Source organism: Rhinopithecus roxellana, chromosome 4, assembly GCF_007565055.1.
Source record: "Rhinopithecus roxellana isolate Shanxi Qingling chromosome 4, ASM756505v1, whole genome shotgun sequence".
Taxonomy (NCBI): domain Eukaryota; kingdom Metazoa; phylum Chordata; class Mammalia; order Primates; family Cercopithecidae; genus Rhinopithecus; species Rhinopithecus roxellana.
In genome coordinates, this window is record NC_044552.1 from 176,041,986 (window position 1) to 176,055,659 (window position 13,674).

General features: G+C 38.2%; 1 protein-coding gene across 16 annotated transcripts in view; it reads left to right on the forward strand.

The window, feature by feature from the left end:
- SYNE1 (spectrin repeat containing nuclear envelope protein 1) overlaps positions 1–13,674 on the forward strand; it is a 546,282-nt gene that overhangs the window by 337,429 nt on the left and 195,179 nt on the right. For all 16 annotated transcript variants that reach the window (XM_030928648.1, XM_030928649.1, XM_030928634.1 and 13 more), the window contains 9 exons: positions 2,247–2,584; positions 2,780–2,924; positions 3,594–3,812; positions 4,874–5,133; positions 6,434–6,599; positions 6,935–7,087; positions 8,780–8,932; positions 9,532–9,714; positions 11,126–11,263. In XM_030928648.1, the coding sequence (XP_030784508.1) occupies positions 2,247–2,584; positions 2,780–2,924; positions 3,594–3,812; positions 4,874–5,133; positions 6,434–6,599; positions 6,935–7,087; positions 8,780–8,932; positions 9,532–9,714; positions 11,126–11,263 (1,755 nt within the window). The remainder of the gene's footprint in view (positions 1–2,246; positions 2,585–2,779; positions 2,925–3,593; positions 3,813–4,873; positions 5,134–6,433; positions 6,600–6,934; positions 7,088–8,779; positions 8,933–9,531; positions 9,715–11,125; positions 11,264–13,674) is intronic.

A 13,674-nucleotide genomic window follows, 5' to 3' on the forward strand; every position in this document is an offset into this window, starting at 1 on the left:
CACAGCAGAAGAAAGACTAGAATACTCGTAATTACTTGACTTAGGGATAACAAAAAGAAATGGGAGCATGTACAAAACTTCCCAGATTGGCCTAATTGCGTCTTGCTCTGGGGCTTGCAAGTTCTGTGCATTTAAAAATAAGAAGAGGGCCAGGCATGGTAGCGCACGCCTGTAATCACAGCACTTTGGGAGGCTGAGGCAGGTGGATCACCTGAGGTCAGGAGTTCAAGACCAGTCTGACCAACATGGTGAAACCCTGTCTCTAGTAAATACAAAAAAAAAAAAAAAAAATTAGCTGGGTGTGGTGGTGCATGACTGTAATCCTACTTGGGAGGCTGAGGCAGGAGAATCGCCAGGAGACAGAGGTTGCAGTGAGCTGAGATCACGCCATTGCACTCCAGCCTAGGCAACAAGAGCAAAACTCTGTCTAAAAATAAAATAAAATTAAATAAAATAAAATAAGAAGAGAAAAATAGTGGCCAGAGGATTACTTCCTTTAATTTCTTGGCTCCTTTTCTCCATGTCTGTCTTCAGTCCCTCTGATTCTAGGAGACGTCAACCAACCCTTTAGGTAAAAGATAGCTTTCATCAGGATAATACAGCAGCTAAAGCCTGGGAGGAGGGCACATCTGAGTTTTAATAGCAGCTATTTGATCTCAGGCAAATGACATCCTATAAGGCTCTGTCTGTTTTTGTAGAAGAGAGATATTAATGATTCTTTTATTAGGTTTATCATGTTAGCATCGGGTCTGACACGAAGTAACCTCAGATGAATCTTAGCTCTCATTTAACTTTATTTTCCGCAAAGATTAAGGTTAACACTTTCAATAGTAAAAATGTTAATATTGGATAAAATCATAATAAACTTCTTCATGTAAAATTCTGACTTTTTAAACTAAAAACTTTAACCTAAAAATACACTTTAACCTTTTCATGTTGATTCAAGGCTATTGTTTAAAAATTTTTTTAAACTATTTTTCTAGACCTATTAGTATAAATAGAGATGTAGAATCTAGAATGTAGAGAAAGAACAGAAGTTACCAGAAATTTTCATTCTTGAAGGACATTTGTCAGGTAAGCTTGCTTCTTTTGGTGAGTTTTGAACCAAAATCTTAAATCTATTAAGATGTCTCTACTTGTGTCGTCTTGTCTTATTGATTATCTTCATCCAAATAACTAAAGATCATGGTTCCTGGGGCATTTCTTATTCCCTCCGCTGATTCTATGCTTCGCTGTCCCTGTTCTTTCCTTAACTGGTGCTCATCTTATGGGTACTTTCTCTACCTTTTCTATGCATCTTTGCTTGCACAGTCACAGCTTATCTTGTCCAGTCATTGATGGCTGGTTAGAGTGTTTCTTTTCCTTCTGGAGTTGAATGGACCAGGCTTCCAGACTTAAACTTTTCGACTTTTCTATTTTAGTCTCTATACAAGACTCACAGGTTACTATTTCACTTCCAGAAATTACTCTGTGGCTCTGTGGTCTGGTAAATGCCAGTTTGGAAGTTTGATGTTGCTATACTTATTTTTTTTTTTTTTTTTTTTTTTTGCTTTTTTCTTTTCTTTTTTTTTCCTTTCCATGTTTGTTTGTTAATTTGTTTTTTGAGAGACAGAGTCTGGAGTGCAGTGAAACTATCTCAGCTCACTGCAACCTCTGCCTCTCAAGTTCAAGCAATTCTTGTGCCTCACCCTCCCAAATAGCTGGGATTAAAGGCATGTGCCACCACACTCAGCTAATTTTCATATTTTTAGTAGAGACAGGGTTTCACCATGTTAGCCAGGCTATCTCCAACTCCTGGCCTCAAGTGATCTGCCTCCCTCAGCCTCCCAAAGTGCTGAGATTACAGTCATGAGCCACCATGCTTGGTCGTGTTGTTATACTTCTAACCAATGGAGACATTACTGCACTTTGGCAAACATTCAGTCTGCCACATATTTCTAAGCATTATATTATTTCTTAGAGAGGGAACATTCAGAACTAGTCAAGATATTGACATAAATTTCAATCCCATCTCTGTCCTTATTATTTAATTTAATGGCAGTAATACAATTATAACAAGAATAGCAGAAGGAAAAATCAAGGCTAATGATGGATGGCACCACAAAAATATTCCCCTAGTTTATCAATGCACTTACACACATACACCCGTGAGACTGAGGACTGGAAAACAAATGAATGAATGAAACTCTTTCCTGCAAATACATTGCAAAGGAGAGTTGATTATGTTTGCAACTGCTGTTTTTCAGGCTACCTTGACTGAAATGTATAGCCAGTGTCAAAGGTATTATCAGGTATTTCAAGTGGCCAATGACTGGCTTGAGGATGCCCAAGAAATGTTGCAGCTGGCAGGCAATGGCCTAGACGTGGAGAGTGCAGAGGAAAATCTCAAAAACCACATGGAATTTTTCCGTACAGAGGATCAGTTCCACAGTAACCTGGAGGAGCTCCGCGGCCTGGTAGCCACCCTGGACCCACTCATCAAGCCAACAGGCAAAGAAGACCTAGAACAGAAAATGGCTTCTCTGGAACTCAGGAGCCAGAGGATGAGCCAGGACTCTTGTGCCCAAGTGGATCTCTTGCAGAGGTATTTCAGGATGTTTTGTGTTTTATATTTAGTGAAATGAATTTCCACGCTGAAAGTAGTAATACACAAATGACATACATTAGCACATACATGCATTCTTCTCTCTTAAGTATCATTAGACATACTGACACCAGAGCTTTGTGTAGAAATACACGATTTCATGTTACTTATCAATTTCTGTTGGACTCTTTCAAGATGCACAGCTCAATGGCACGATTACCAAAAAGCAAGGGAAGAGGTTATTGAATTGATGAATGATACAGAAAAGAAACTGTCTGAGTTTTCTTTGTTGAAGACGTCTTCTAGTCATGAAGCGGAAGAAAAATTGTCAGAGCACAAGGTCAGAGTGTTGGGCTGTTTTTTTTTTTTTTTTTTAAATCCTTTTTCTATAATCGTAATGGGTCTTTGCAACATGATCAATAAATCTTCATTTCTACCTGGAATTTTTCAATATGATAAGGATGCATGTAACCACATTTTATAGAAGTTTTAAGTTTATTAAATGCTGTTACCTTTTAGGATTCCCATTGGAAATGCATAGCAAAGATTTTAAAAAGATGTTCAGAGCAGTTTGCTTCCAATAAGATGTGGCACTTAATAAATGTCAGTAAATACTCTTTGTTGATAACAGATTAAATAAAACTGAAAAATTAATAACTGAGTCTCCCTTTATCAGAGCAATATAAGGGAAAAAGTAACATACTAAAATATTAAATTTGGTTCACTTACATTTGTGCTGCCTTTTAAAAATGAAAAAAATGTCATCTCAAGTAGCAAAATACACTTTTGTTTTTAATACATAAATAATATTCACCTCACCTCTTTAAAAAGCTTTAAGACTAACTCTGGTTAAAAAATAAACATAAAAGGGTACCTAGAAGAGAATAAATGTATATGTAGAAACATTCCCTTTTGCAGGTAATTTTGGGCTTTACCAAGATCCATAGAATTTTAAAAAAATTAATCTCTCCCTTGTCTCCTCTCTTCCATCCTCCACCCACAACTCTAGGCTTTAGTGTCAGTGGTTAACTCTTTCCATGAGAAAATTGTGGCCCTTGAGGAAAAAGCTTCACAACTGGAGAAAACCGGAAATGATGCTAGCAAAGCCACCCTGAGCAGGTCAATGACCACAGTCTGGCAGCGCTGGACACGCCTTCGAGCTGTGGCCCAAGACCAGGAGAAGATCCTGGAAGATGCAGTGGATGAGTGGACGGGCTTTAACAACAAGGTAGTTTCCACTGTCCGTGGGCTCACCTTTCTTTCCTCACTAATTATAATGTATTTTGAAACACGGTATTTTGCTGCTTTTTGAAGTCAGCCTTCTGAAAGTAATAAAGGCTTTTTCAAATCTCTGTTTCAATGACATAAAAACTAAGTTATGAAACAAAGTACAAAATGTACAAAATGCAATGTGCAGTTTAATCCCAAGTCATGGTCAAATTATTTCAGTGAGAAAAACCAAGCAAATAAATTTTGAAAGGAGAACAAGCCCATTTGGCCCCATTTGCTTTCTTAACTGGCCTTGTAAAAGAACGAGATACTTTTTCTTTACCATGAAACCTGAAAATGAGCGGAAATTTAACTCATTACCGAAAATGTATATTCAACGTTTTCCTTTTTGGAGTCTTGCTCTGTCGCCCAGGCTGGAGTGCAGTGGTGTGATCTCAGCTCACTGCAACCTCCACTGCCTGGGGTCAAGCAATTCTCCTGTCTCAGCCTCCTGAGTAGCTGGGATTACAGGCACCCACCACCACACCTGATTAATTTTTGTATTTGTAGTAGAGATGGGGTTTTGCCATGTTGGTCAGGCTGGTCTCAAACTCCTGACCTCAGGTGATCTGCCTGTTTCGGCCTCCAAAAGTGCCGGGGTTACAGGCATGAGCCACCACATGCCTGCCTGGCCACTTTTTCCATCTTTTAAAGGTTTAATGTTTTAAGCCATGTCTTCCTTTATGATTTAAAGGTATTCATTTATGTTACCTTAAATATTGGAAAGAGTATTTTGTTTTCTTAGTTTTAAAAAAAAAAAAAAAAAGCTTTTTCTGTGTTAAGTATAGTCTCTGATTGTCCTAATATTATTTTGAGATTAAAGCTTTAAACCCAGAGGTACAGAGGTGATATCTCCTTTCATGTTAAGAAAGTGGCTCAGGTTCCAGTTACCTAAAATATGGAATTTATACCATCATCTTTAATTGGCTTCATACACTAGTGTGTGGCTTTTATGGGAATGACGCTATTTTTTTCAGTTTATTTATTATTGAACTTCATAGTATGTACATTTGTCATCAGGTTAAAAAGGCCACTGAAATGATTGATCAGCTGCAAGATAAGTTACCTGGAAGTTCAGCAGAGAAGGCGTCGAAAGCAGAACTCTTAACTCTTCTTGAATACCACGACACGTTCGTTCTGGAGCTGGAGCAGCAGCAGTCGGCCTTGGGCATGCTCTGGCAGCAAGCCCTCAGCATGCTCCAGGATGGAGTCGCCCCGACCCCCGGGGAAGAGCCGCCGCTCATGCAGGAAATCACCGCGATGCAAGATCGGTGCCTGAAGTAATTAAGCACCTACTTTCATTCTGTTAGTAAACTTGACCTTGACCCAAAGGGATAAGCAGGGTACTTGAGTATGAAGGTGCTCCTTCACACCACCTTAAAAATGTGGGGATCTCTTCCCATCACGCTTGCTTTTTGGTTTCTTCGATTCTTCAATCATTTGTCTGACAAATACATATCTCATAGTACTTAGAGATATGATGACGAACCATGCAGACTCAGTGTCTATCTTCATGCTGTTTACAGTCAAACAGCAGAGATAGGCAACTAAGTCAGCCTTTCAGTCAAGTGTGAAAAGGCAGCTGAGGGAATCCGAAGCAGAGACAAGCAGCCGAGGAGAGGAGTCAAAGAAGGCATCCCTTCAGAAGGAGAATTTAAGCAGAAGCCTGAGCAGCCTGGAGCTAGGCATTGAGTTTTGCAAACAGGGGGATGACATGTAAGAAAGGAAGAAACATGTCACTTTCAAGGAGCTCCTTGGGTGATGCAGGGAGAGGAAGGGTGATTCAAGAAAAATGAAGCATGAGAGGGAAACAATTGAGAGCTATTCAGAACTTAGATTTGATAAAGCTTGAGAACTCATTGGCTATCTGGGGTGACAGGATGTAGGAGCAAAGATGACACCACAGTCCAGGTAAATAGTAGCCACTGACTGTCAGTGAATTTAGTAGAAAGAGCAAGTTAATGTTGATATACAGCCAGCCCTGATTCACTTCTTGGGCCAGCGAAAAAATATTCATAGATAATTTAATTTCTACATTTACAAATATTACCTCATTCATGTCCTTGCATTCACCTCTTTCCCTTATAGGTGATGTGGGGGTAACCTAATACTTATCAAATTTACATTAATTCAAATAAAGACTTGAAATTTGGACATTATTAACATGATTAATTATGAAATTTCCGAAGCTTGATTTTTTTTCTTTAAAAACTACTTTCTAATAGATAGCCATATATATTCCAGTTATACATTACTTTTAAATGTGCCATTTTAGTAGATTTCCAAAGAGGAAGTAAATAATGAAATAATCTCCAGGCTATGTTAAATAGGAAATTAATTGCAATTCAGTGGCATGTGAGACAGTCAACTCTCAATTTTTGAAGGACAAATTATTCACTTTATATGACATTTATACATGAACTGAAGTGTTTTTTGACAGTGTTGAGGAAGTGTCTTTACTTGCAAAAAAGATATTAGATTTCCCATTTCTGTATATGTATTAGATAAAATGTTGTCAAGTATTAGGGGGTTCCTTTCACATCACATCACTTCTGTTTTATCCCTGTAATGTTTCTGAAGCATGCAGGAGAAAGTGAAGACTAATGGAAAGTTGGTGAAGCAAGAGCTGAAGGACCGAGAAATGGTGGAGACTCAGATCAATTCTGTGAAATGTTGGGTTCAGGAAACGAAAGAATATTTAGGGAATCCAACAATAGAAATAGATGCTCAACTTGAAGAACTTCAGGTACAAAAAAACTCCTCATTCTCTTTACCCCTCATTTCAAAAACAATTGCCCTGATTTTAATTGAACATACTTGTTTATATTTATTGAATATTGAATTTAAAAATTTCAGAAATGTGTTCTATAGAAGATATTTAGTATTACTTCATGGGATTTTCCTTTGTTTTCTAAAGTGAACATGATTTATATTCAGAGACAAAAGAAGAGTGTTGTATTATTTTAAGATATTTCTCTAATTCCACACTTAATTATATGTTGATGAAAAAAGGTACAGACTTGTCTATAACAGTCTCCTTAGAAGGTTCCCAGAAATTTCTTATTTTGATCTTTTCTTCAGATTCTCCTAACAGAAGCCACAAATCACCGACAGAACATTGAAAAAATGGCAGAAGAACAGAAGGATAAGTACTTGGGTCTTTATACCATATTACCTTCTGAACTCTCCCTTCAATTGGCTGAAGTAGCATTGGACCTAAAGATCCGTGATCAGGTAAACCTATGATCAAGAGTGTCTTTCTATTTTCTTATGTCAAATATTTTTGTTTCTTTAAGAAGAAATGAATAGTCCTTTTTGGTGTTGAGACCAGAGCGAGATTTCTGTCTCTGGTCTCATGAAGAACACAATTTCATGTAGTGAAAATAGGCTCAAATAACATCTGTATGGAAATATAATAGATTTTTAGGACTCTCTTAGTGGCTTAGTGCTAAAGCTATTAAAGTTTAATTAAAACCATTCTATATGAGACAAAGAGAAGACATACTGCAATTCTAAAGTGCTACATGAAATAGAAAGTAATATCCCATTTGTACGAACTGTCAAATTCATACAGTTGTGCTCTACTTGGAAATCTTCAGTGTATGATGCAAAGTGTTTTAAAAATCTCATCAAAATCCGATCCTACTTTATCATGACTTTGACCTAAACTACTAATATATGCTATTTACTGTTTTAAGTATTTATTTGATATATTTGGTTTTTCTTCTTAGACATTGGAAGATCTATTGGGAAGGATGACTTGGCAAGTTCATGGTCTTTTTATATTTTTGAGACAGAGTCTTGCTCTGTCCCCCAGGCTGGAGTGCAGTGAAACAATCTCAGCTTACCGCAATCTCCACCTCCTGGGTTCAAGGAATTCTTATGCCTCAGCCTCCCAAGTAGCTGGGATTCCAGGCATGCACCACCACACCCAGCTAATTTTTGTATTTTTAGTAAAAAGAGACAAGTTTTGCCATGTTGGCCAGCCTGATCTCAAACTCCTGGCCTCAAGTGATCTGCCTGCCTCAGCCTCCCAAAGTCCAAAGTGTTGGGATTACAGATGTGCACCTCTGTGCACAGCCATGGTTTTTTTTTTTTTTTTTTGGTTCAAATGTAAGCTTTTCTCTGGATTAATTTTCCTATCATAGACTTATTCATATGTATTTCATTTACTTTGACACTCAATAAAATGAAGGCCAAACACACCATTAACACTCTTTTAATGGTGTGTTTTCTCCCTACTAAAGAGGTTTTTTTAAAGATCTTTATATAAAGAAATGTTTCTTCTCTTTAACATCTTTTCTTCAGCATTTTATTCTAAGCAACAGTGTGAATGTTTTTTATCAAATCAAACCAAATTCATTGGAAATTTGTAAATGCTAACTGTCTTTTTTCATCTTCCTTTGCATTGGATGTGCTTAATACTTTGTTGGCATACTATAGAGTTGTAGTTGGAAAGTTACAAAAAGAGTTAACAGATCATTAACAGTCGTTGATTAAAAGGTGCTTGGAAACAAATCAGTGTTCCTCCAACTGTTTGGGAGGATTTTCCATCCTATGAAGAAAAAGGCTTAGAGGAGTTTGTGTGCTCAGGGTCATTATGTTAGTTAATGGAGAAGATAGGATTCAAACTCAGCTGTCTACACAACCATCTATAATGAGTACTCTGTAAATACTTAATAAGTGAATTCCTCTACACACGTTTCTTGTATCTTTGCTGGAACACAAGGAGTGCAGTAAATACATAAAGATAGTGAAGTCAAGGAAAGCCAGGAGAGCTTGTAACTAACTGCACATCTCTGGTGTGACCAAAGGTATCAATGCCAAAGCAGTTAAAATGTGTCTTGTCAACATCATTTGAGATTTTTAGTATCTATTATACAATTTTAACCATGGCTTGTTTTGCTGTTCTCACTGATTTTTTAGATCCAAGACAAAATAAAAGAAGTTGAACAGAGCAAGGCCATGAGCCAGGAACTCAACCGGCAAATTCAGAAGATAGCTAAAGACCTCACAACTATTCTAACTAAGCTGAAAGCGAAGACAGATAATTTAGTTCAAGCTAAAACTGACCAAAAGGTAAGAAGCAGAAGTTTAAAGGGTGCTACTGAATGAATTAAATCGTTTTTGGAGTCAGTTTTACTTGGGGATACAGGATAAAAACCTTTTAGGAACCTTTATTAAAGCCAAATAGTAACAGCAGGTGGTAAAGAAATGTTATAACTGAATCTACACAGATCCTCTTCCATAACTTATCATTATAATTGAACAGTGTTAATAAATATACATGCACGAGTGTGTAAGAAAGAAGACTGTCAAAGGACTAAGTGATGATTTAGGAATGCAAGTATATAAATTCCAAAGTGAATTGTGTCCTTGGTAGCTAAATCTGTGTTCTTCCTCTGTTGATGAGTTCAGGCACTGTAATCCTTTTTGGGTGGGGCAGAAGGAAAATGTTAGCTTTCTCACTCAGCCTCATAGGAAACAAACACCAGGATTACAACATATCCTGCTCTGCCTTTCCAACCGAAGAAACAAAAATGACCTGATCATAGTAGAATTATAGTAAAATTATTCATTATGATATTTGGCTTTGACAAAAATCAGTCTGATCTTGGAAAACCTGAAGAAATTTATTTTCTATTCTCTAATGTTCTTTCATTTTGATGACCATCAAGGTGCTGGGAGAGGAATTAGATGGTTGTAATTCAAAGTTAATGGAATTAGATGCAGCAGTACAGAAATTCTCCGAACAGAATGGCCAACTGGGTAAGCCACTGGCCAAGAAGATAGGAAAACTGACTGAACTGCACCAGCAGACCATTAGACAAGCTGAGAATCGGCTCTCCAAACTCAATCAGGTATGTGTTCCGGATCAGAAATCCAAAGCCTCTAAGGCAGAAACTTCCATCTTCTGCTTTTCTCTTTTGAAAATAAATAAACATAAATAAAAAGATAAAATGGACAATGAGAGAGTAGTTTAGGTATAGCTTATTTCATGCTACACTTGTGTTCCTAAGACTTAGGTGTAAACCAGCACTTATTTTATATCCAGTCATATGATAAAGTCACTGACAAAGGTGGTCCTATAAACGGACTTTGGAGTGAATATTTTGTAAAATGGAGAAGTAGTTTGTGAAATGAATATTCACCTGTTAACATGTTTTATGAAATCAGTTTGGGGTTAATTCAAGTACCTTTAAGTAAGCTACATATATATTAGCTTACATTGACTTAATAGGTTCAGGTTGCACATCTGTAATAATTGTTGCATATAGACTAGACTTTTGAAACCGATTAATATAATCAGTGACAAGTTAAAACTAGGAGTTGGCAACCCATTGATTATAGTATTGAAACTTTGCCTGCTGTAATCCCCACTTGCCACCTCCTTACCCAGGGAAGGGTGAAGGAAGGGATAGAGGAAGGCCTGGCATGGTGGCTCATACCTACAATCCCAGTACTTTGGGAGGCTGAGGCGGAAGGATCACTTGAGCCTAGGAGTTTGAGACCAGCCTGGGCAACATGGTGAAATCTACAAAAGATGCAAAACATTAACTGGGCATGGGGACACGTGCTTGTGGTCCAGCTACTTGGGAGGCTGAGGTGGGAGGCTGAGCCCGTAAGATTGAGGCTGCAATTAGCCATGATCCTGCTACTGCACTCCAGCCTGGGTGAGAGTAAGACCCTGGCTAAAAAAAGAAAGAGAAAAAAAAAAAAGAAAGAAAAAGAGGAATAATTCAATCATATTAAGAATTTGAGCTTTGGCCGGGCGCGGTGGCTCAAGCCTGTAATCCCAGCACTTTGGGAGGCCGAGACGGGTGGATCACGAGGTCAGGAGATCGAGACCATCCTGGCTAACACCGTGAAACCCCGTCTCTACTAAAAAAAAAAAATACAAAAACTAGCCGGGCGAGGTGGTGGGCGCCTGTAGTCCCAGCTACTCGGGAGGCTGAGGCAGGAGAATGGCGTAAACCCGGGAGGTGGAGCTTGCAGTGAGCTGAGATCCGGCCACTGCACTCCAGCCTGGGCGATAGAGTGAGACTCCGTCTCAAAAAAAAAAAAAATAAGAAGAATTTGAGCTTTTTCCCAAGGTCACTGAGAAGCCTTTGACAGATTTTCAACAGGGAAATGATTTTTTGATACCATTGAATATCATCGATATTATAACTATCAACCCCTAAGATTGTTGTGTCCAAAAAGAGAGAAGACTGATTTATAGCTCAAGAAACTGAGTTTACATTTGCTATCTTAATGTTATTGGTTTTTCAGGCAGCATCACATTTAGAAGAATATAATGAAATGCTTGAATTAATTTTGAAGTGGATTGAGAAAGCTAAAGTCTTGGCTCATGGAACTATTGCATGGAATTCTGCAAGCCAGCTTCGGGAACAATATATTTTGCATCAGGTAACCTTAGGAAAACTAATTTTTAAAAGGTAACCAAGGGCAATTGGATTTAACCGGGAAGACTGACACAACACTTAGAGGGCCGTGATGTAAAATTACTGGAGCTATCGGATAAAAAGAATGCTCTTTTTTGGTTCCATATGAACTTTAAAGCAGTTTTTTCCAAGGCACAAGTATACATATGTAACAAACCTTCACGTTATGCACATGTACCCTAGAACTTGAAGTATAATAAAAATAAATGTATAAATAAAAATAAAAATTAAATTAAATTAAATTAAAAAAAAAAAAGAATGCTAAGGTACCCCTGAGTTGTTCAGTAGTTGGACAGAAAGGAGCTTCTCATGAAATTTCATGAAATTGAATAAATAAACATCCCTGATCTTCCCTAAACCTACCTTACACCAAGATGCAAACCAATCAGCCTTGTAGAACTCATTTTCTGTAGCTTCTTTGAACTAATTATTTGCAGGGATCTGGTGGGAAATTCTTTCCCATGAAGAGATGCAATGAAGTGTGGAAAGATTCTAGACTCCACACTCAGACTGGCGGGAAAATCAAGCTCCGCCCTCCAGGGTTGTGTGATTTGGAGCAGAATGCTTTGCCTCTCTGAATTCTGTCTTCTCATCATTTGTATGAAGATGTAAATAATATTCATATTTCAGACTTATCATGAGATCAAATGGTTTAAGGTACATATGTGCAAACATCTATCTGGCACATACATCTCCTGCCTCCTCCCTCAGCCCTCACCCAGGCCTGTCGTCTGGCCTTCCACAGGAGGTCAGGCAGCCCAGAGCAAGCCACGAGTCCACGTCCACATGCTGGCTATGTTACTTCATTTCCTCTGAAGTTACATGAGAAAAATGTTCCTTTTCTCTCAGTCACGTCATCCAGGAAATTATTTCATCCTTTTGTAACTTAAGCTTAAATTAGACCCAGATAGCTAATAGGCTAGTTATCTTATAATAAAATATAGGGTGACTTCTATTGGAGTTACATGGGTATCCTTGAGTATTCTAGATTTTTCTCTCTTACATTATTTATGTATCCTTGTGGCCTTTAAATGAATCCCCGTATCCATTCTTGCTTACAGGGTTCTAGATAAAAGCCTCATTTTTCCCTTTTTGGAATGCTTTAACAGCTCCTAATTTTCCCCTATATTCACAGTCTCTCTTCTCTGATCAATCTTGCGTATTCTTCCCACAGTGTCTTTCTTAAGCAACTCCAATCTTTTGCTTTAAGATATGCTTAGATATGAACAGACAGGACTTAAGTTACCACTGATTTGAAAACAATGAAAAAAGCCAACATCCTTAGAAGTCTAGAAATGCAAATTTCAGCAAAAAAAGAGAGGAAGAAAGACAAAGTTAACTGTCAAGTTCATAACTGTTTCTTTCAAGTTCATATTTATGGAAGTGAGAGCTCTCAAACATTGCTGGTATCCTGGTAAAATCTCTTTGAAAAATAATTGGCAAAATATATGATGATTGTCAAAAATGTTACTACTCTGGGTCAGGCATGGTGGCGCACACCTGTAATCCCAGCACTTTGGGAGGCCAAGGTGGGTGGATCACAAGGTCAGGAGTTCAAGACCAGCCTGGTCAACATGGTGAAACCCCATCTCTACTAAAAATACAAAAATTAGCTGGGCGTGGTGGTGGGCACCTGTAGTCCTAGCTACTCGGGAACCTGAGGCAGGAGAATGGTGTGAATCCAGGAGGTGGAGGTTGCAGTGAGCCAAGATGATGCCATTGCACTCCAGCCTGGGCAACAGAGTGAGACTCCATCTCAAAAAAAAAAAAAAAAAATGTTGCTACTCTGACCTGTTGGCTCCTTTTGGACTCCTTTTAATGGCTATAATCCAAGTATAGAAAATATTTTCCACAGTATTAATAACTGTATTAAAATTTTAAAGAAAACTTAAATCCGAAATAACCTTTTTCTGAGTAAATATTTGCATATAATAAAATATAATGAAGTCTTTAAGGTGATCATGACTTTTTTTTTTTTTTTTAAGACAGTGTTTCGCTCTATTGCCCAGGCTGTAGATCAGTGGTATGATCTCGGCTCACTGCAACCTCCACCTCCCGGGTTCAAGCGAATCTTGTCCCTCAGCCTCCTGAGTAGCTGGAACCACAGGCACGTGCCACCACGCCTGGCTAATTGTTGCATTTTTAGTAGAGGTGGGGTTTCGCCTTGCTGGCCAGACTGGTCTCAAACTCCTGGCCTGAAGTGAGCCCCAACGCCTTGGCATCCCCAAATTCTGGAAATATAGGCATTTGTTTATTTATTCAACAAACATAGAGTCCTTTCCCAAACCAGGACTTTGGGTAGGCATTTAGTGTACAAAGAATATTTCCTATCCCCACCCCAGGGAGTTGATTATTTAGGGGAGGGGACAGATAGAA